General features: G+C 40.3%; 1 protein-coding gene across 8 annotated transcripts in view; it reads left to right on the top strand.

The window, feature by feature from the left end:
• Nucleotides 1–22,000, top strand: part of TMEM156 (transmembrane protein 156) — a 63,851-nt gene that overhangs the window by 18,206 nt on the left and 23,645 nt on the right. For 3 of the 8 annotated variants that reach the window (XR_009601022.1, XR_009601021.1, XR_009601020.1), the window contains exons 3-7: nucleotides 293–553; nucleotides 3,730–3,849; nucleotides 6,482–6,565; nucleotides 17,996–18,098; nucleotides 20,768–20,852. Coding sequence is in view for 2 of the 8 variants with exons in the window: in XM_012179803.4 (XP_012035193.2) it covers nucleotides 293–553; nucleotides 3,730–3,849; nucleotides 6,482–6,565; nucleotides 17,993–18,098; nucleotides 20,768–20,780 (584 nt within the window). In the remaining 6 variants the exon portion in view is untranslated. Of the gene's footprint in view, nucleotides 1–292; nucleotides 554–3,729; nucleotides 3,850–6,481; nucleotides 6,566–17,992; nucleotides 18,099–20,767; nucleotides 21,325–22,000 lie in introns of those variants that run through there. The other 5 variants (XR_009601019.1, XR_009601018.1, XR_006060154.2 and 2 more) reach the window with 3 other exon arrangements.

Below are 22,000 nucleotides of genomic sequence, written 5' to 3'. Positions count from 1 at the left end.
ATGGGAAATAATGCTGTGACCATTTTGGTAAATATAACCTGTCCCACAAGTCATCAGGGAAAATTTTTTTTTTCCTTTGAGAGGCTCCAAGTGTATTTCAATTTCAGGTAGTTTTCATACTCTTAAAAAAATGTAAGCACTATAATTGTTACTTTTAGGCTGATAACTTCTTGTTTCTACTCTTTTCTTATTGTATAGGAAGGAAGAGATTTAGCTTTGAGGTGCGTGTGTTTTCTTACTATGTACTACTGTTTTTGTGCGTGTGAATAACATTTTGTTAATCTCTTTCTAGTTCTTTTCATGACAGGATCAATGGAAGTGAAGTCAAATAATTTTCACTCACCTTGTCAACATTTTAACTTCACTGTAACTCCTACAGTTGACCACCTGGAGGAATATAATCTTACCTATAATCTAAAAACCCACACTGGAAGGTCAGCAATCAAGGAGGAAGATCCAACTGAGGCAACATCTATAAACCATACTTGTAGAATTATGGAACACCCACATAATTGTATAAACATTTCTTTCCATTTAGAAGTGGATGCAAAAAGTAAGTTTTTAAGGAAATTAGAGGGAAAAGGAGAGTAGAATACAGACACAAACTTAAGTAAGGGCTATCATGCAAGCTTCACTTTAAGTTGAATAGTTGAAGAATTTTATTGATGAAATAACAAGGCTAGAAAGAATGTTAGCTCTTTTACCTGTTTATTTTTCTTTTAAAATGTGTTTTTGTGGAGCACAGCTGTACTCAGAGGCAAAGGAGGCATCTATGGGTTGTTATTTGAGGAACATTACAAAGACCCTCTGCCCTAGGATAACTCTGGGAGTGCCTATTAGCTGTGTTTGAAGTAATACTATCACACTTGTGTATTAAAGGGTGAGATTTCTTTTTAAATGTAAATATACATGTGCATTGTGCTATGCTATTAAAATTTGAATTGATTTAACATGTCCTTGCTTAGAGCTGAGAAACAGACATGAGAAAAAGGGATTTTTGATGTACTCCTGTGAAGATAGGTGGGGTATAGATTAAGCATTTTGAGTCACTGGAGGACTCTGAGGGAAAAGTAGGAGTCTGGAAGATAAAACTCACGTATATATTAATTCTATTTAAGGTTGATTACCTTCCTAGTCACCCTATTCTGAATTAACACAATTGATTCTCTTTTAAATTAATTTTTATTGGGGTATAGTTGCTTTACAATGTTGTATATCTACTATACAGCAAAATGAATCAGCCATACATATGCATATATTCCCTCCCATTTGGACCTCCTTTTCATTCAGGACACCACAGTTCATTAAGTTCCCTGTGCCATACAGTATGTTCTTATTAGTGATTTTATATTGTATTTATATAATTTTATATATATTTTCTATAGTATATACTATTATGTATAGTATCACAATTGATCCTTACTACTAAGCAAGGTACCCTCTCTTGATCCACAAACTCTACTCTTGAAGAGCATTTCATGATATTACCGTTTAATGAGTGCTTGCTGTATGCCAAGCTGCATGCCAGGTACTGAGGATACAGAGAAGTGTAAATGGGCAAGTAAGTGTCATCAGTGTAACAGGTGCTATGTTAGAATAATTTACTCTGTTTTCTGATGTTCCAAATATATGGAAGTGTTTCAAATTGCCTTAGAATGCTTTTCTAAAGCTTTAATCATTTTAGAGGCCATTTAAAATATTATATTTATCTTAAAGCAAACACTAACATATGATATATATGCATTTTAAAGTGAAATATAAGACTTCAAATAAATTTCTCCCGTGAGTTAGTTTGCCTGAGGCCCTACAGCCTCTGCATTTAGAGAGTATTTCAAGGTGTGTGTGTGTATGTGTAGGGAGGGTGGGAGACAATCTGAGAAAATCTGAACAGATAGTGGGAGAATCAGGGTAGAGGTTCTGAAAACGCCATATAAAGAAGGTGACTGTGATGAAATCTGAAATATAGAGAGGTTTGGATGACAAATATTTAAAACTTATATTTCAGTGTCTATTTATGTATCTATCTAGTTGCTTTTTATATTTTCTAAAACATTAAGAAGAAATAACCATTGGCATATTGAGAATTTTTGTGTTAATGGAAAAATTCATAAATTCCAAAATGAAGTAGTGATTGACAGCTTTTTTGGGTACATAAATCAGGAAGTTATCAGCGGTATACAGCTATGTACTGTTGTATTTGGGAAAAAGTATACCTATCTTGCCATGTGTAGAAGAGTGAAAATTTATTTATGTTTTATTCGGCTGTACAAAGACTAACTTGATCTCCTTTCAAAGTCCTATCTACCCGTGGGCAGGGGAAGCTAAGTTTAGTTTAGTCTGGTAAATTTACTCTGAAACAATAATTTAACCTGTCTCTAGATTTTTTTTCAGATTCCTATCCATTTCCCCTTGGTCCTCTCCAAGATGGTTCCAGGGATGGGGGTAGGGGGCCACATGGAGTGTAGGGAGACACACTCATCTGTTCTCACTGGTGCTTTGGTGGGAACACTGGCTAGCTTGGTCCCAACTGTGTATATTTTGCTATTGCAGTATGATGTTGGTGAACGCACAGTTCTTTTTTCGTAGCTGATCATTGCCCAATGCTCCCTTGGTATTGGGCCCACTTTGGCCTGCTGGTACTGTACATCTTCTGTGCCAGTTAACTGCATGCTTTTATTTTGCTGAGTGAGGTATGGAAGTCTGGCCACTAAACAGCATGGAATGATACTGGGGAGGCTGAGTGCTGCCATCCCAGTCAACCACTACCTTCTCCATTCAGCCTCTTCTTTAAATAAATGTTGACTGAATATTTAATGGACAAATGCACATGGAATGGAGGGGCCTGTGAAAGGGATACCCAGATCATGAGCCCCAGAAGGACAGTCACCCAAGGGTATATATCCTGCTAAGGTGAACAAGTACTACCTGTGATTTACATGCAAGGAAGAGGGTACATAGGTTGGTTTAGAATGTCAGTAGACAATGGTGTTTTGGACATAAGAAAGTCACTCTCCTTTAAGTTACCGATTCCTGGGTCTACTGGCCAGTGTGTCTTTATGGGACGAAAGGAAATCTTGCTAAGCTATCACTGATGATGATTTTCCTTCCTTGTTGCCTCACTGTCATTTGAATGAACAAATTTTTTTTTCCTACCTGTATCCTTATTCAATCTGGGCGAGGGTAACTACGTTTGTAACTAATGCTTGCATTTGATCTGATCATTGCCAAGTGAGCCCCTGTGGAAAGAAGGTCTGATTAATCATCTACTCAGGCCTCTTACATGCCTCAATCCAGCCTCTTTCTTTGTCTTTCCCTTTCTTCCCCATCCTCATCTTACTCATTGCATCTTTGGTTTGAGGGCACATTTTTTTGGTTGCTTGGCCCAGGGTCAAACTGTTAATCACAAGTGGCTCTGATGCTGGTATTCTGCTTGTTGTGATTCCAACCTAGTGACAGCAAAACTTGCATCGACATAACCTGGAAGTGAAATTAATTCTAGAATCTTGAAATTATCAATAAGCGGATCCCTGGAAACCACTTGGTCATGTTTCTTCATTTAGTATGTTAGGAAAGAACTCAGCAAAGCAAGTGACCCTGTGACAGCGATGGCTATATATTCGACTTCTCAGTTATGGGCAGGATATACAGTAGAATCCAGCTGTATCACCATGGTGCCTCTTATCTGCTGCATCCCACTTTACTGTATTTTTGCTACATTTTTCTTTGCAGATTCTATCTGTTCCATGAAGATCACTTGGTATGTTCTACTTCTATTAGTTTTTATAGTTTTGCTCATCTTCATTATCCACAAAATACTTGAAGGCCACAGAAGAGCGCAGAAGTGGCAGAGTAAGTACTGAAAAATTCACTATTTGGGATAATTTATCTAGTGTCCAGAAGTCCCTAATCTTATCTGTAGATTCCATTTCTTTTTTTGGTTCAATTTACCACTTACTGGGCATCTGTGTATTTAAGTGGTGATTCTAGGTAACTTAAGGGACATAAGCAGAGGTAAGACAGCGCCAGCACTCACGGAGTTTCCTGTGTCTTTCTCCAGCCCAGACAGGTGATTAGGAGGGGGAAGAAAGGCTGGGTTAATTGGAAGGAGTTGGTGGACTGGAGATTGAGCAGAGCTTGGTGGAAGTGAGGCAGAAGAGGGGTAGAAGAATAGGGAATGGTGATAAAGGATTTCAGAATTGGAGGTCTTAAGCTCTAGGCTCTAGGTGATGAGTATGAGCAAGAGTCAATCTATAACAAATGTTGGGGAGAAAACAGATTTTTGACTGTGAAGCACTAAGATGTGTAATTGGAAATAAGGATAATAGGGATGATATTTAAAAAGAATTAACAACTGATTAGGTATGACAAGGGCATCTACCTATCAGAACAGACATTGACTGTCAGTCACTGTTGCAGTCCTATGGTGTGTACCCATGTAACTGGCCCTACTGCTGTCTGAGTATGTATACATGACCCTCCTGGCATGTACCCATGAACATACTGGCTGAATATTAAACCCGATGAGTAGTTGGTTTCTTAAGGATAGTATAAAGTGTATCATTACAAGATTAGGCTTTGGAGATGGGTACTTAGTTTAGAATCCTAGGGCTACTACTTACTATTTATGTGACTTTGTGAAACTTACTTACCATGGTTGAGTGTTCCTTTCCGCCTCTGTAAAATGAGATTAATCCCCATTCTTACACAGGGTTGAGGTAAGGATTGAACTAAAGAGATTACATAAGAAGTAGTTCTCAAAAAAGGATAGTAGTATTGTGCTGGTGTAGTATTTCCCAAGACTCTTGTGTTCTTTACCAGGCAAGGCATGTTAGTAGGCAGAACAAATGGTTGCCTCTAGGTTTGAGTGAAAGTGTCATTAATTATTTTGGCTAAGTGTTTGTTGGAGATATTTCTAAAGACAGTTTCATATCGTCTTATCATTGGTACATTAGTATATGAGGTCCTAAACACATTGGTCAGTAATATCATCAATATTCTTCATTTGTAGGATAAACATTTGCAGAGCATTCCCATGAGTTTCTTTTTGTCTTTTTTTTTTTACTAGATTCTCAGTATACAGACAGGACATGTTCTATTTCTTTTATTTTATAGATGAGCCTCTGAGGCTCAGAGAGATTAAGTGTGTTGTCCAAAGTAATACAGTAATAAAATGACAGAATTAAGACCCAGGGTCTTTCTAGTTTTTATTATTTTAAATAAAATATTTTTTACTATTTTAAATAAATGTGTGTCATTTGCGATAGTGCATAGTCTTGAGTTTCTTGATCTATTTTTCTATGAATGGTTCAGTTCAGTCGCTCAGTTGTGTCTGATTCTTTGTGACCCCATGAACTGCAGCACGCCAGGCCTCCCTGTCCATCACCAACTCCTGGAGTTCACCCAAACTCATCTCCATTGAGTCGGTGATGCCATCCAACCATCTCATCCTCTGTTGTCCCCTTCTCCTCCTGCCCTCAATCTTTCCCAGCATCAGGGTTTTTTTCAAATGAGTCAGCTCTATGCATGAGGTGGCCAAAGTACTGGAGTTTCAGCTTCAACATCAGTCCTTCCAAAGAACATCCAGGAGTGATCTCATTTAGGATGGACCAGCTGGATCTCCTTGCAGTCCAAGGGACTCTCAAGAGTCTTCTCCAACAACACAGTTCAAAAGCATCAATTCTTCAGCACTCAGCTTTCTTTATAGTCCAACTCTCACATCCACACATGACCACTGGAAAAACCATAGCCTTGACTAGATGGACCTTTGCTGACAAAGTAATGTCTCTGCTTTTCAATATGCTGTCTAGGTTGGTCATAACTTTCCTTCCAAGGAGTAAGCATCTTTTAATTTCATGGCTGTAATCACCATCTGCAGTGATTTTGGAGCCCAGAAAAATAAAGTCAGCCACTGTTTCCGCTGTTTCCCCATCTATTTGCCATGAAGTGATGGGACCAGATGCCATGATATTAGTTTGCTGAATGTTGAGCTCTAAGCCAACTTACATATTAGAAAAGAGAGAGATAGAAGCCAGATGGAGAAAATGTCTAGAAAGAGATCAATAGTGGGGAGTGACATGTTTTTAGGAACATCTACCTAAATGATGGGATTACTGGCTTTCAAAAGCTTGCCTTGCAAATCCAACATATGAAGTAGTGAAAATTATCATGCCATTTAGGAAATTAAATATTAAATATATGTCAAATATTCTGTATATCATATCTATTATACATAACAAAATAATATTCTGCATATAAGAATAGATGCACAATGGCACTTATGGCAGTGGAGAAGCCATTGGTTTTAGAAAGTATCTACTTGTTAATGGAAAATAACAATAAGAAAAAGCTCAATGTCTTATTAATCCAGGCTCTGCTATGAATGGCCTATTTTCCTTGGTAATCCTTGGAACCAACATGGGGAATATATATTAAGAATACGCTTGCTTATCATCTAAATATTTAATATCTTTTCTTGGAATAGGTCATAAATACAAACCTACATCTGTCCTCTTACGAGGAAGTGATTCTGAGAAACTACGAACATTGAACGTGCGGGTTGTTTCAGGTGAGTTCTGTGATGTCCAAACAGAGCCCTGCCTATGAAATTCCAATGCGTCACCATTTCACTATAGACACAAGATAGAGTGATCTGAGCTCACTTAAATTAGTCTTGTAGCTGGAAGAAAGGAGCCATGAGCAAATGAAATCCAGTATAATGTGTCTTATTATCAGGGGACAGTTATGATAAAAACTACTTCCTTAAATAATGGAAAGTTGGCTTAATTGGCAAGAAGAAATTCATGTGAGTAGGCAGAGGAGAGAAAGCAAAAAGGAATAAGCCTCACGTTTATTTTTAAATGAGACAAGATACCATTATTCCTTGGAATTGCAGGAAGTAATTGCAGAGTGGGCATAGTTTTGCTGGAGTCTTCACTTAGCAGAGGGTGTCATTGTACAAAGAGAACGTCTAATAGCCCCAATTAAAAAGTCCCCTGTCCTCTCCTGAGAGCTAGGAACGGAATAAGGGAATCCTAATTAGAGCAGCTGAGGGGGCTGTGAGCACAGATGCTGTGGTTCGATCTCATTCTTCTAATTGTGAAGCCTCTTTCTGAATTCAAATTGTCAAACCATATTAAAGAGAGAGAGAGAATACAACATGGGCAAAACTTTTTCATCAGGGAGAAATATTGTCCTCGACTCAGAAAACCAGAGAATTATGACTGGTGTTCCCATAGCTCCTGGTGCACAGCCAGGGAGCAGGTGCCTTCACATTTTATGAGAAGTTCGATAAGGAAGCTTCATGTCTGCTGTGTAAACAATTTTCAAAAACAAGAGGAAACCAAACCCTGAGCCCTCACCACAGCTACATTTGTAACCACATGGAGAGTTGCACAGCATTTCACTGGAAAATATGCTCTGGGAACTTTCTTAGTTTTTTTAAACTGGGAAGTACTCAGAGCCCTAATTTGAGAAAAAAAATTGGGTTGGGTGCCCCTAAAGAGCTCAATTAAAAAGAAACTTAGACTTTCTACGCTCATCATTAGCAGTAAAATGGTTAACCTATGGCGAATAAGAAGCATTAGCTAAGTCATCATTTGACATCAGCAATGTACATGAACTTGGGCAAACTCCGGGTGATGGTGAAGGAAGGCCTGGCATGCGGCAGTCCATGGGGTCGCAAAGAGTCAGACACAACTGGGTGACTTGGACAGCAACAACAAAAAGGAGGGGAAGGTTGATGAAAACTGCATGCAGTCAGTGCCAATTTTGTTTGATGAATGAAATAGACAACATAGGGTGGTTTCAAATAGCAAAAGTAACGTTTCTTTGCGGCATAGCCTCTGCTCGCCCTTCTTACCCAGTGCCTGTGCCTGCTGTTCACGGGCCAGGCATGTTTTAATCCAGTGCTCCTGGGCTTTGGATCGACTTAGGAATTCTGGTACTTTCTCATTTTAAGTCATAATTCTGAGCCCTGTAGCCTTGTCTGAAAAAAAGTCAGTAGTTCCCCTGTCAACCTGTAAATTCAGGGGAAACACAAATTTAAAGTACTAGCTAACCACAAGACTCACCTCACAGGTTCTATTTATGAGCCTGTGATTTTCATGCACCAGAGGAATCTGCCTCGGCCATCCTTTCCCTTTAATGGTTCTCATTAAAAATCCTCTGACTTTATTACCAGGCATATAATATTAATGTTTAGAGTGGGCCAAGGGGTGATGGCCTTTTGTTAAAAAAAAACAACAACAAAAAACAAGGGGTCTTTGGAAGCTTAGCATCTAAAAGGGAGGAAGAAGCAGATGCTTTCTTGTTATAAATATTCCTTTAACCTAAATGCAGTTTCCCCCCTCCCATGATAAGTTGCTCTTTCTGAGAGAGAAATGGGAAGGAAATAATGTCTCCCCTGAGTGCTGTTTCTAAGGCCTCTCTTTGTAATGATGGATGATCGGCAACAGTGAGAATCTAAGGGAAAAAATGTGCCAGCATGATTCTCTGAAGAAGCAGTAACATGAGTGAAAAAGAAAAAAAAAGTAGTTCAAAGAGAACAGTGACTATAGTCAGATTCAGCAGAGCAGCTTGCTGTCAGCCCTGCCTGTACGTTCCAGAAGGTCTCTTTAGTTGCTCATGTATTACAAAATAAGTATTGTGACACACATACACACAGAGATATAGATAGCTCACACCCTCAAGAAGAGAGAAATAACACCCTTGCACTGCACGGGGCCTGGCGCGTGCCGGGGGCACGGTGAACACAGGTGAAATAAATAAGCCTCATCGCTACAGAAAGAGAAGTCATACAGAATCAATTCTCAAGCTTCTGTGTGTCTCTAATATTTTCTCTCTTGCTTGGGGGAAGTGTGGTGCCTTCTGTTGTCTGCCTTGACATTCTTCTATTTTACATTTTATTCACTTGACTATATTCTTTTCACACAGGTGATGACTCTGTCTTATTCATCTTTGGATTCTTGTCCCTAGCATAGTATCTGGCATGTAGTTCATGCACAATAAAAGCTTATTAAATTCCACAAACCCTAAGGGGAAATGAGTGTAGAGTAAAAGGAGCAGTTGAATGAGAAATGAACCTTGGGGGTGGGGAAAGGTGAAAACAAATGGAGAGACGGAATGATCAACGGAACATAATTTCATTTCATTAAAGAACACAAAATGCACTTTGTAGAATTGCTAAGGATATCAAAGGACAATAAAAAACATTTTGAAGAAATTTTGAGAACCATGCAAAAGTAACTTGGAGATTCATCCATAAAAACAGTGCTTAATGAGTTGACTCCCTTGGGAGATGAAGGCCAGGGTAGTGTATCTGAATCATTGGGTGCAAACAATAGAAACCAACTTGGCTGATTTGGCAGAAAGGAAATTTATGGGAAAAGCAGTACAGAAACCATGGAAGCAACAAGAACATTAGGTAATCTAAGCTTGTGCAGGAGTTGAGGGGACAGGCAGCCAAAACATGACTGGTGTTACCCCATAGGAATGGTCTGTTGAGAATGCCTCTGCTGATATCCACACCGGATGCTCCCTCTGGGTTGCCAGAGCTCCCTTTTGACCACCTAGCCACTTTGCATCACTGTCCAGGATTGCAAGCCCCACAGAGGGGTATCTGGTTGACTGAATGAAGGCACAGATTGGTACTCTGGGTACCAGGAAGCAGGGAGAGGGGATGTCTGCCCCTCTAACTTCCTGCATACTTGCGAGTGCCCCTGAGATGGCCATACTGGACAGCCAACAAATACATATCTATGTGCACGACAGCAGGTTCCTAGGAGTTGAGCCTCCTCCACTGCATGGGTCAGCCAAGGGAGTTCTATCATCTCGTTCTACACTATGTCTATCAAAAACGGTGAGATCTTTAAAACTTGAAATTCTGTCCTTTCAAATATTCAACCAAAATATATTGAACACTTACTCTGAGCCAGAAATGGTGCTAAGCATTGCTGACACAGTGCTCGTACCACAGTGCGGTCTCTGCCTTCACAGAGCTGAGGCCACCATTCAGGATATTCAACCCCTGGTTCCTTAGGAGAAGGGAAGCTAATTAAACTATACAAACTCAGTAACCCCCTTGATGTGCACAGTACTTTCACACACATCATTTTATATCATTTCATAAGAACCTCACTTTTTTTTCCTGATGAGAAAAACGGAAGCTAAGAGAGTTTAAAGTAACTGACCCACTGCCAGATCCTAGCAGGGTCAGGGTTCAAACTCGGTTCTAACCAGTGGTTGCACTTTCCAGCACATCGCTTAATGGCAATGATGAACCGGGAAGTTTACTGCTGGTTCAGATCAAAACTCTTCTCACTCTTTAGATGTAAAAGAGCTGGAAACCGAGATGAAACATTTTCTCTATAATGTAGCAGGAGTTGTGTGAGACAGTGTGAGTCATCCTCAAAGTAACATTTCAGCACTGACAGTTAATGTGGGTGGGTTTTGAAGAACCACAAAGCAAAGAAAATGGAATTTTATCATGAATGAGAATTGCTAAATGCCAAAAGGAGGCGGATGACCTTGTAATATATATTACTCCCAAATAAAACTGATGGCAGTGTAAAATTATAATTTGCAACATGTTTAAGGCCAGTATAAGGATTAAGCAGGTTTCAGTTTTATGCAGAAGATAAATTACTGGTACCAGATGTCCAGCAACCAAGCAAGATAACATGAAAATTTAATTTTTACTTGCTTAACTATAATATTTATGACTCTTAAAGTACAGATTTGGGTTCATAAAATAGTAAAGGTTATAGCCATCTGCTTGGTTGCAGAATAGATCAAGAAGCAGAGGGTGACTCTACACGTAGGAGGAAATTCATAAAAGTGAAGAATCCATAGGCTAAATAAGATGATTTACTCTGTTCATTCACTGAGTGAATCTATGCGACAGCCATTTGTGCCAGGTCTGAAAAAACATGGTAAAACATTTTGCAGATGAACATCTTCATCTGTACAAAACTTTCCCTGCCTGACCCACCCTACCCCCGGTCACCACCTCCCTTGCAAACCTTCCCCTTTCCCACCCTGCCTTTGTCTGATTAACTCCAACCCTGCTTTTCTTTAATCTTGGCTTAACTAACCCTTTCTCAGGGAAGTGTCTCAGATTTGGTGGACAAAGTAAACTACACCCTGATAACATAACACATCTTTTTTGTGGCAAATATCACTGTTGTTCTTTCATGTTTCTGTTATTACTTATTGATGTCTCTCCTGTGAGCCAGTTAGCACCTTGTGATCAGGACACTACCTGATAATACTCATTGCTGCATCCCCAGCTCATAGTACAGTGTATAGAAGAGTTCATACCGGGCACCCAATAAATATTTGTGAAATAAATACAACCCTGTGTTGTCTATGTTGAAAGAATGGCTGCTGTCATCTTACAAAGACCTTATCCTCCTAAACTATAACTTTTGATAATGCCTACCCAAAATAACAAAAGGAGAATGGTTAAACACTTAATCAGTTTCATTCCTTGGAGTATTAAGGATACCTGCAGTGTCAATGAATCAGATACTGAGTCAACGACTCGGAATATTAGCACCTATCTGTTCAAGAAGCTTTTCCCCCTCTTTAATTGCTAATTCTAGATCATGCTGCAGTCATTTCCCCAGCCCACCATCCGCATTTGATTCTCTCACTGGCCAGATTCAGAACAGCTGGGTAGTTTTAGGATCACTGTTAATAAAAACAGATGGAGCCTTGAACATAGCAGGGAGTTGGCACCTTGAATAATGGAAGTGTGTTTTAAGGCACCATAATTGGTTCTATTAGCCCTAAAAGGCTACTAGCTATCTTGGGCTTGCACAAAAGTGCCCATGTTTTCATGTGATGGAAAGGTCAGAATGATGCATAGCAATATTGAAATTCTATGTTCCTATGACAATTAGATCTTCATGACCCAGATAACCACGATGGTATGACAACTCACCTAGAGCCAGACATCCTGGAATGCGAAGTTAAGTGGGCCTTAGGAAGCATCACTATGAACAAAGCTAGTGGAGGTGATGGAATTCCAGTTGAGCTATTTCAAAACCTAAAAGATGATGCTGTGAAAGTGCAGCACTCAATATGCCAGCAAATTTGGAAAACTCAGCAGTGGCCACAAGACTGGAAAAGGTCAGTTTTCATTCCAATCCCAAAGAAAGGCAATGCCAAAGAATGCACAAACTACCACACAATTGCACTCATCTTACATGCTAGCAAAGTAATGCTCAAAATTCTCCAAGCCAGGGTTCAACAGTATGTGAATCATGAACTTTCAGATGTTCAAGCTGGATTTAGGAAACGCAGAGGAACCAGAGATCAAATTGCCAACATCCTCTGGATCATCAAAAAAGGAAGAGAGTTCCAGAAAAACATGTTACTTCTACTTTATTGACTATGCCAAAGCCTTTGCCTGTGTGGATCATCACAAACTGTGGAAAATTCAAGAGATGGGAATACCAGGCCACCTGACCTGCCTCCTAAGAAATCTGTATGCAGGCCAAGATGCAACAGTTAGAACCGGACATGGAACAACAGACTGGTTCCAAATCGGGAAAGGAGTATGCTAAGGCTGCATATTGACACCCTGCTTATTTAACTTACTTGCAGAGTGAAACTGAAGGTGAAGTTGCTCAAACGTCTGACTCTTTGCGACCGCATGGACTGTAGCCTACCAGGCTCCTCCCTCCATGGGATTCTCCAGGCAAGAGTACTGCAGTGGGTTGCCATTTCCTTCTCCAGGGGATCTTCCTGACCCAGGGATTGAACCCTGGTCTCCCGCATTCCAGGCAGATGCTTTAACCTCTGAGCCACCAGGGAAGCCCAAATGCTGGGCTGGAAGAAGCACAAGATGGAATCAAGATTGCTGGGAGAAATATCAATAACCTTAGATATGCAGATGACACCACCCTTATGGCAGAAAGCAATGAAGAACTAAAAAGCCTCTTGATGAAAGTGAAAGAGGAGAATGAAAAGGCTGGCCTAAAACTCAACATTCAGAAAACTAAGATCATGGCATCTTGTCCCATCACTTCATGGAAAATAGATAGGGCAACAATGGAAACAGTGAGAGACTTTATCTTTTGGGGGGCTCCAAAATCACTGTAGATGGTGACTGCACCCATGAAATTAAAAGATGGTTGCTCCTTGGAAGAAAAGCTATGACCAACCTAGACAGCATATTAAAAAGCAGAGACATTACTTTGACAACAAAGGTCCATCTAGTCAAAGCTATGGTTGTTCTAGTAGTCATGTATGGATGTGAGAGTAAGACTATAAAGAAAGCTGAGTGCCAAAGAATTGATGCTTTTGAACTGGTGTTGGAGAAGACTCTTGAGAGTCCCTTGGACTGCAAGGAGATCCAACCAGTCCATCCTAAAGGAAATCAGTTCTGAATATTCATTGGAAGGACTGAAGCTGAAGCTGAAACTCCAGTACTTTGGCCACCTGATGCGAAGAACTGACTCATTGGAAAAGACCCTGATGCTGGGAAAGATTGAAGGCAGGAGAAGGGGATGATAGAGGATGAATGGTTGGATGGCATCACCAACACAATGGACATGAGTTTGAGTAAGTTCTGGGAGTTGGTGGCAGACAGGGAAGCCTGGCATGCTGCAGTGTGTGGGGTCACAAAGAGTTGGACATGACTGAGCAACTGAACTGAACTGATGACAATTAGAAGAAATCATTAAGACGGAAAGATTTTTTTGAAGCCAGCTTAGAGAACTGAATAAGAATCACCGAACCATCTGAGAACGTCCACAGCTGTCTTGCCCCAAGTAATCTGTGAGGATTAACTTGAATTCATCCATTTTTAGAGAGGCTCTAAAAATTTTTACCTTTATTTTCCTTAAGGCAGCCACACTAGCTTTGCCAAAGTCACAAGGAAACGATCTCGATAGTTCTGTTTCAGTACTTGGTCCGCTTTGAAGGAACATGGCAGGTGAGGCCCAAGCCCGGTTGGGCCGCTGCCCTCAAGGCCACACAGGTTCACAGAGGTAACTTACCTGGTCCAGCGCCTTCCTTCAGGCCTCTTGGCTCAGCCTCCTGGAATGGCAGCAGGATCTATGGCTGTGTAACCCAGCTCACACCAACAGTTGATAAAACCAGAAGAGCAGAGTATTAATTCCCAAAGAGAAAACACAGCTGAGAGAAATATGGACCAAAACGCTTCTGACAGCACGCACCTGTGTTCTCTTTTCTTAGAACCACGTGGGAAGTCAAATCACAGCCAAGGCTTGTTTGCCAGGTCTTCAAGTGGATTCTTTTGCTAACATAGTTTCAGAGGCCTTATTCCCTGTTTTAGAGGAAGCCTAATTGGCTCGTTTCACACAGCACTTTTAACATTTAACAGGTTTTAGCCTAGGGGTAATTTCTGAAGATAACTTAGCCATGTTTGTGCTCTGGTTATGGGTTGATTTTATAGATTAACTCTCACAGGGCACTCTTGTTTTCCTTATCTCCAAATTCCTGGGTGGCACCTCAAGAGGTTTTGTCCAGCTTGAACCCACAGCCTTTTTTTTTTTTCCCAAAGAAACACAGGCACGGATAAGTTAAATAACATTCCTTCAGTCATTCAACAGGTATTTATTGAGTACCTGTTATGTGTCATGCTCCAAGATGGAGTTCTGGGGAGTAAACTGAGCAAAAAAATACAAACTTTGTACCCTGGAGGCAGACAAATAAGGAATTACAACAAAACTAGACACATTCTCCTTTGGGGAAGTAGAGGTCACAGAGGGTCATAGGACACCTAAGTTTGTTTTGTTCTCCTTGTTTTTCCTTTTGGCTTTCCAATTCAGTAACCAAGTAAAATTTAGCTGAACAAGTACTTTTACAGAAGAGAAGATATAAAATTTGATGTGGCAAATTCCCTTAGTAGCCAAGAGAGCCTGACTAGGATGGGGAAGTTTTAGATATTTCTTTAGTGTGGAAGACGTACCCTGTGTTTCAAATGAAAATCATCAGGAACAAAGCGAAGGAAACACCTCATAAATTTCTGTTACTCAGTGGGAATCAAGAATTACTTTGGAAGGACAAGCTGAGGTTAGAGACTACATATCACAGATATGAAGCATTTTGAAAAGTGATAAAAATTTTTAAAAAGAAGAAGAAACATCATCAGAGGTCACCCTGGCCATTGTCATGGGTGGAGTGATAGGGGCTTTATTTGAGAACATAAAGCATGTGGTTTTATTTTTAATCAAAATTTCTATTGTTGGAAATCCATTTTGCTCACTAGATTCAGTCAGGTCAAAACTCAGACCAGGGTTCTTTCTAAATTTTTAGGCTCCGCTGAGGCTCTTATAAAAAGTCAAAGAAATGTTTGGTTCAGAGATTTGACAAATTCATGAAAAGACCTTTATGAAGTTTTAAAATATTTCAGACTGCTTCTGCTGCATTAAGTAGTGTTGCTAAATGAATATGATTTGAAAGAAGCTATTTTTCAGTGTAAAACTAGAAAAAATATCACCTGTTTTAGCTATTCTGAAGAAGGTATTAAAATGACAGATATCCTACCTTTTTGCCTTTTAATCAATTTTTCTGAAGTTTTCCTATTAGCATATAAGTTACATGACTTTGGATACTAGGAGAAAAAGAAGATAATGTTCCACTAGAGAGTTACTTGAACTAGTTGTCATTTTGACAAATAATGACTTTCTGAATTATAGTTATACCACACTATAAAACATCAGGAAACCGAATAAATAAGCAAATGATGAGCAGTTTGACTTTCAAACCAAAAGGACTCTGTTAATTTTCTTCGATAACTATTTGGTTCCATGAATAGGCTCTTTTGAGATTTTAACCTTTAAAAATTATTCTCTCTAAATCTCAAATTTTGGAAGGTTATAAGATGTTTTACCAGCAGGGAAGGAGTGGGGAGGAATAGATTAGGCATTTGGGATGAACATATACATGCTCAGTCACTCAGTCGTGTCAGACTCTTTGCGACCCCATGAATTGCAGCACGCCAGGCCTCCCTGTCCATCACCAAATCCCGGAATCCACCCAAACCCATGTCCATCGAGTTGGTTATGCCATCCAGCCATCTCATCCTCTGTCGTCCCCTTTTCCTCTTGCCCTCAATCTTTCCCAGCATCAGGGTCTTTTCCAATGAGTCAGCTCTTTGCTTCAGGTGGCCAAAGTATTGGAGTTTCAGCTTCAACATCACTGCTATATTTAAAATAGACAACCAACAAGGACCTACTGTATAGCACAGGGAACTCTGCTTAATAGTCTGCAATAACCTAAATGGGAAAAGAGTTTGAAAAAAGAGTAGAAACATCTATATGTATAACAGAATCATTTTGCCATACACTTTAACATTGTTAATCAATTATACTCCAATATAAAATAAAAATTAAAAAAAGATACTTTGTCAAAGATGTCTAAACAATTATTCACATGGACGTTCCTTCTGAAACTTTAATGTGCATCAGAATCAACCATCAAAGGCCCCCTGGGCCATTAAGAAGATAGATCTGGGGCAGGGTTCTAGAGCCTGCGCTTTAAATTACCACTGCTGGGGATTTTCAGGCCAAGGCTCTGTTGATCACTTTATTTGTTTTCTATTGCTGTGTAACAAATTACCACAAACCTAGTGGCTTAAGACTACGTACCTTCATTATCTTACAGTTTCTGTGGGTCAGAAATTTGGGTACTGTTCTGCTGCATTCCAGGGACTCATAAGCTTGAAGTCAAGATGCGAGCTGGCCTGTTTTGTCATCTGAAGGGTTTCCTTCCAAGTTGGTTCATGTTGTTGGCAGAATTCATTTATTTGAGGATGTAGACTGAAGGCCCTGGCTTCTTAACTGGCTCTCACCACCAGACACCACCCCCAGGTCCTAGAGGCCACCTGCAGAGCCCTGCTATAGACCCTTTACATACACAGTTCACAACATGGCAGCTTGCTTCTTCGAGCCCAGTGAGGGATCCTCTCTGATGGCAGGGAAGGCCAAGTCTCTCTTTTAAAGGCTTTCGAATCGTTAAATCAGACCCACCCAGGATAGACTCTCTCAAAATCAACTGATTTGGGATGTTAATTAACCTGCAAAAGCTCTTCATCTTTGTGTAACCTAGTCACAGGAATGAGATCCTATTACAGTCCTGCCCATGCTCAAGGGAGGAGAATTAAAGGGGGACACGTACACCAGGAGTGGGAATCTTGGGGGCTATTGTAGAATTCTTCCTACCGCAACCACCCTTGAGAAGGACAGGTTTAAAAAGACAAAAACCACAGACCCCCGGGGATTTTCCATGTGAGAGAAATAAGGCTGATAGATCTAGCCCCGTGAGTGCAGTTGGCCCTTACCAACAAAAGAGCCCGTGAAACATTAGACAATTCAGGACTTTGGTAAATGATGAAAGTGGCTTATCACATTAGTAGGACTACAAAAAATTGCTGAATGTATAATGCTTGGACAACTGACTAATCAGAAAAAAAAAATTACTTAATCCAGAGCTCACACTAACACTACAGTAAATTTCAAACAGGTTAATGATTTTAATAGTAACATGAAACCACAAAAAAGAAGGAACAATCGTAGAATTCATTTATAATGAACTGCAAAACTAATCATGACATAAAACTCAGCTAAATCGCTAATAAATTTGACCATGTGTAAAAGAAAGTACCGGAGAAGGCAATGGCAACCCACTCCAGTACTCTTGCCTGCCGGAGGAGCCTGGTAAGCTGCAGTCCATGAGGTCACAGAGTTGGACTTTACTAAGTTTTTTCTTTACTTTGCTTCTCCTTCACTATACTTCAGATCTTGTGCCCAGAAAGCGGTGGGAGAGGAGGAATGAAAGGAAAGATACAAAGTTGAGAGAAATGGGCGAAACTTGCAGACAGGAAATTGAGTGAGTGGTAGAAACTGCCAAAATCCTGTTTAGACCCAGGGCATAGTTCTCTTACTACAATAGAATATACTGTGTCTGCTTTTGCATTGCTGTTGACTAAATAAAGACTAGAACAGCTTTTTTTATTAAATAGCAGAGACCACAGAGAGGCTGCCAATGACTCTGGTCAAGGACGTGCTTCCTCCAATACCAGAACTAGAAGTTACTCCCGCGGTGCATCAGCAAGATCAACATACACGGTGAGTGACGCTTCAGTTTTATCAATGATTTGGCTATTTATTATAAACTCGAATAGATCCAAGGAGGTATGCTGCTGCTAAGTCACTTGAGTTGTGTCCGACTCTGTGCGACCCCCTAGACGGCACCCTACCAGGCTCCCCCGTCCCTGGGATTCTCAAGGCAAGTACACTGGAGTGGGTTGCCATTTCCTTCTCCAAGGCATGAAAGTGAAAAGTGAAAGTGAAATCGCTCAGTCGTGTCCAACTCTTAGCGACCCCATGGACTGCAGCCTACCAGGCTCCTCTGTCCATGGGATTTTCCAGGCAAGAGTACCGGAGTGGGTTGCCATTGCCTTTTCCAGAGGTATAGTTAACTTCAAATTGCATTCCTGTCTGGATGTAGCAGATAGAGGGCTTCCCAGGCAGTGTGCTGGTGGCGCTGCATTAGCGCCTGCCAATGCAGGAGACATAAGAAATACAGGTTCAATTGCTGGGAAGATCCCCTGGAGGAGGAAATGGCAACCCACTCCAGTATTCTCACCTGAAGAATCCCATGGACAGAGGAGTCTGGCAGGCTACAGTCCCTGGGGTCACTAAGAGCCTGACATGACTGGAGTGACTTACCAGGCAGGTAGCACGTAGGAGATAGAATGTGATGAACTTTCAAAATCGGTTCATGTGAATTAGAGGGCATGAAATAAAATCACTATTTCCTCCAAGGTCTAGTAAGGACCAGTAAACTAATCTCTTAGTCTGTTGAATAACATGTGCCCTGAGATGTCAGCTCATCTCTTGGCACTGTTTCCTGGGATTGAGTCAGAAGTCCAGCAGGCTAATCATTGTTTCACTCAGAACATGAGAAGAGAGAGAATGTAAATTTGTAAAGTAGAACTATTCATTGACCCTCAACTACTGAAATAAAAATTTCTCTAAAGTTTGTATTTTATAACCTAGATGAATGCACATTGATTTCCATGCATTTGAATACAAAACTGTGATCAGAAGTGTCCTAGAAATCTTTTTCTTTCATTCAACAAATATTTATTAAGTAGCGATTTTGTGAAAGGCACTATTAATAACCATTGTAAGAGGTATAAAAATTGGGACAAAATGGGAAACTAGCATTTCTTAGTATTCTTTTATGTTGCTTAGTGTTTATAATACTTGGGTCCTGGCAGGAAATGGATGATATACTCATATTGAATAATTTGGGGAGAGTTTCATAAAGGGCCTTTTAAGTCAGCATGTGGGAAAACCAAAACAGGACAGTGTGGCAGCCTAGGACTAGTCACAGTGGGGCACTGCTACTGTCCCTAAGACCAAAGAGACAAAGAACTCAGAGGGACAGGGACAGAGGGACACACGCAGAAAGAATATGTGCGCAGGGCTGCCTGATAGGAGCAGTGGCTTTTGGTCGTGGACACAACAGCCTGTGGTTGCCCTGAGGAGAGAGAATTAATATCTCAATTTGGCTGTTCTCTCTTTCTTCTCAATGTCGCGTACTCCCCACTGGCCAAACCCAACCAGAGCCAGAGGACTCTGGAGCTAGCTTGAGACAGTTCATATAGGCTGGTCTCCCAAGCACCAAGCAAGGTGGACAAAAGGGGAGAGCCGATCGGGAGAGTCAACCAAGGAGATCCAGCATAGGTGGCTCAGTGCACCAAACTGGAAACTAAGTGCCAAGGATCCCTCTGTCTTCAGGACTAGAGAGAGTCAGGTCTGCATGCTTGGGTCTTAGGGCAAAATTCCTAGGGAGATGACAGTGTCATCATATAATGTTTTAATGAAATGTTACTGGCTGTTGTGCTTGATATTTCTCATTGAGGTCCTCATTCTGGGATATTCAGCCTTGCATGTGAAGGAAGACTCTTCTCTGTTCACTCACCAAATACTTTTAGAGCACCTGAAATGAAGTGAAGTGAAGTCGCTCAGTCATGTCCGACTCTTTGCGACTCCATGGACTGTAGCCTACCAGGCTCCTCCCTCCATGGGATTCTCCAGGCAAGAGTACTGGAGTGGGTTGCCATTTCCTTCTCCAGGAGATCTTCCCGACCCAGGGATCGAACCCGGGTCTCCAGCATTCCAGGCAGATGCTTTAACCTCTGAGCCACCAGGGAAGCCCTTAGAACACCTACTGTGTGCCAAAAATTCTGCTACTCATTGGCAAAATAACAGCAGTCAGTGGAAGAATTAGATTAGGGAATCCCTAATTGTCAAGTAATGTGATAGAGGCTCTCACAGGAACTTGGGGAGCGAAATGAGGAGACCCTTTCACATATTGCCTAGTATTTAACCAATGTCCAGTGAGTATTTGTTGAGTGAGTGGATAAATTCCAACTTCTGTGTTTCTCTGGTAGTGCATGAAAACTTTTTTCATTTTTATTTTATAGAAGTGGAAAATAAGCCCAAAAAATATAGTGGCAGGGGCTGGAAGAGACCCTAGGTTTCCTGGCTCCTAGGCTGAGAAGTTTATTACCACTAACCACACTGTCTTCTTGGGGCCCTAAAGGAGGCTCTGTGGCATAACAAAGGATTGGAAAGAGCCTTTAATCAGTGACTTTAGGAAGTTTTCTTGTGTTCTTACAAGACATAGTTTTAATAAATGGTTTTAAATTTTTTTCCACTAATTATTTTCAGGTCAACAGTATTTTTGTATGAATAATATTTGCCTTTGTTTCTTAAATCTTCAGAGTATCCTTATGAACTCCTCTGGGCAATTTGGACTGAACCCTTCTGAAGAGTACTCATAACTCTATTCTGGAAATGAGTTAACTGGTAAATATTTGGTACAGCTGAGGCTGCACAATAGGAACCAGTAGAAATGCTGACTGGTTGATGGGAACTAACTCAATAGCACTCATTTTACCCAGGAGATCAAAGGAATGAGAGTTTTTTTTTAGAAAGGAATTATGAGTCATGAAAAACAAGCTGATGAAACCCATGGAAAGAGAACACTTTCTTCCTTTGTTTATCTACCATTATACAGCTTACAGTAGCCCGCAAATTTGATTTTGAGATACCAAAAACAAGGTTGAGGAGGAAAATGCTTTCTCTCATCATCCCACATTGCAGATCCTGATTTGATGTGTTTTCTTAAACAGATGGATTGTTCCTATTTTACAAATTGCTTAAGAGGATCTGGGTCGGTTGTTTATACATTTGCTTGCATCTAAAAATCTTGCCTCTTTTCAGCACTGAGATGTTTAAAAAATTCAAAGATACCAAAATAAAATGAATTTAAGTGAAATATATGAAAATTTAAATCTAATAACAACATGTTTCCTTTGTTTCTTTTGGTATTCATCTTTTTATAGCTATCACTGATGTTAAGAGTTATTATAAATATTAATTACACTAAAATTACATATAAACAAAAGGACAGTTCTTAACTTTGAAAAATAGGAAAGTATCTTCCAAAGAATTAAAACGGCCTTACTATTCATAGCAATCTACAGATTTAATGTGATCCCTATCAAATTTCTCATGACATTTTTCACAGAACTAGAACAAATAATCCTTAAATTTACATGGAACCATAAAAGACCCAGAATTACCAAAGCAACCCTCAGGGGAAAAAACAAAGCAAAACCAGGAAAAAAGCAGGAGGCATAACCCTCCCAGACTTCAGACAACACTACAAAGCCACAGTGATTAAAACAATGTGGTACCAGTACTGGCACAAAAGCAGACATATGGATCGATGGGGCAGAGTAGAGAGCCCAGAAGTCAATTCACACAGCTACGGCCAATTAATCTCCCAATGAAGGAAGAGAGAATACACAATGGGGAAAAGACAGTCTCTTCAGCAAGTGATGCTGGGAAAGCTGGACAGCTGCATGTAAGTCAATGAAGTTAGAACACACCCTCATACCATACACAAAAATAAACTCAAAATGGCTTAAAGACTTGAACATAATATATGA

The sequence above is a fragment of the Ovis aries genome, chromosome 6 (assembly GCF_016772045.2).
Source record: "Ovis aries strain OAR_USU_Benz2616 breed Rambouillet chromosome 6, ARS-UI_Ramb_v3.0, whole genome shotgun sequence".
In the NCBI taxonomy this organism is placed as follows: Eukaryota; Metazoa; Chordata; class Mammalia; order Artiodactyla; family Bovidae; genus Ovis; species Ovis aries.
The sequence above is the reverse complement of the archived record's forward strand: the minus strand, read 5'-3'. Positions and strand labels throughout refer to the sequence as shown.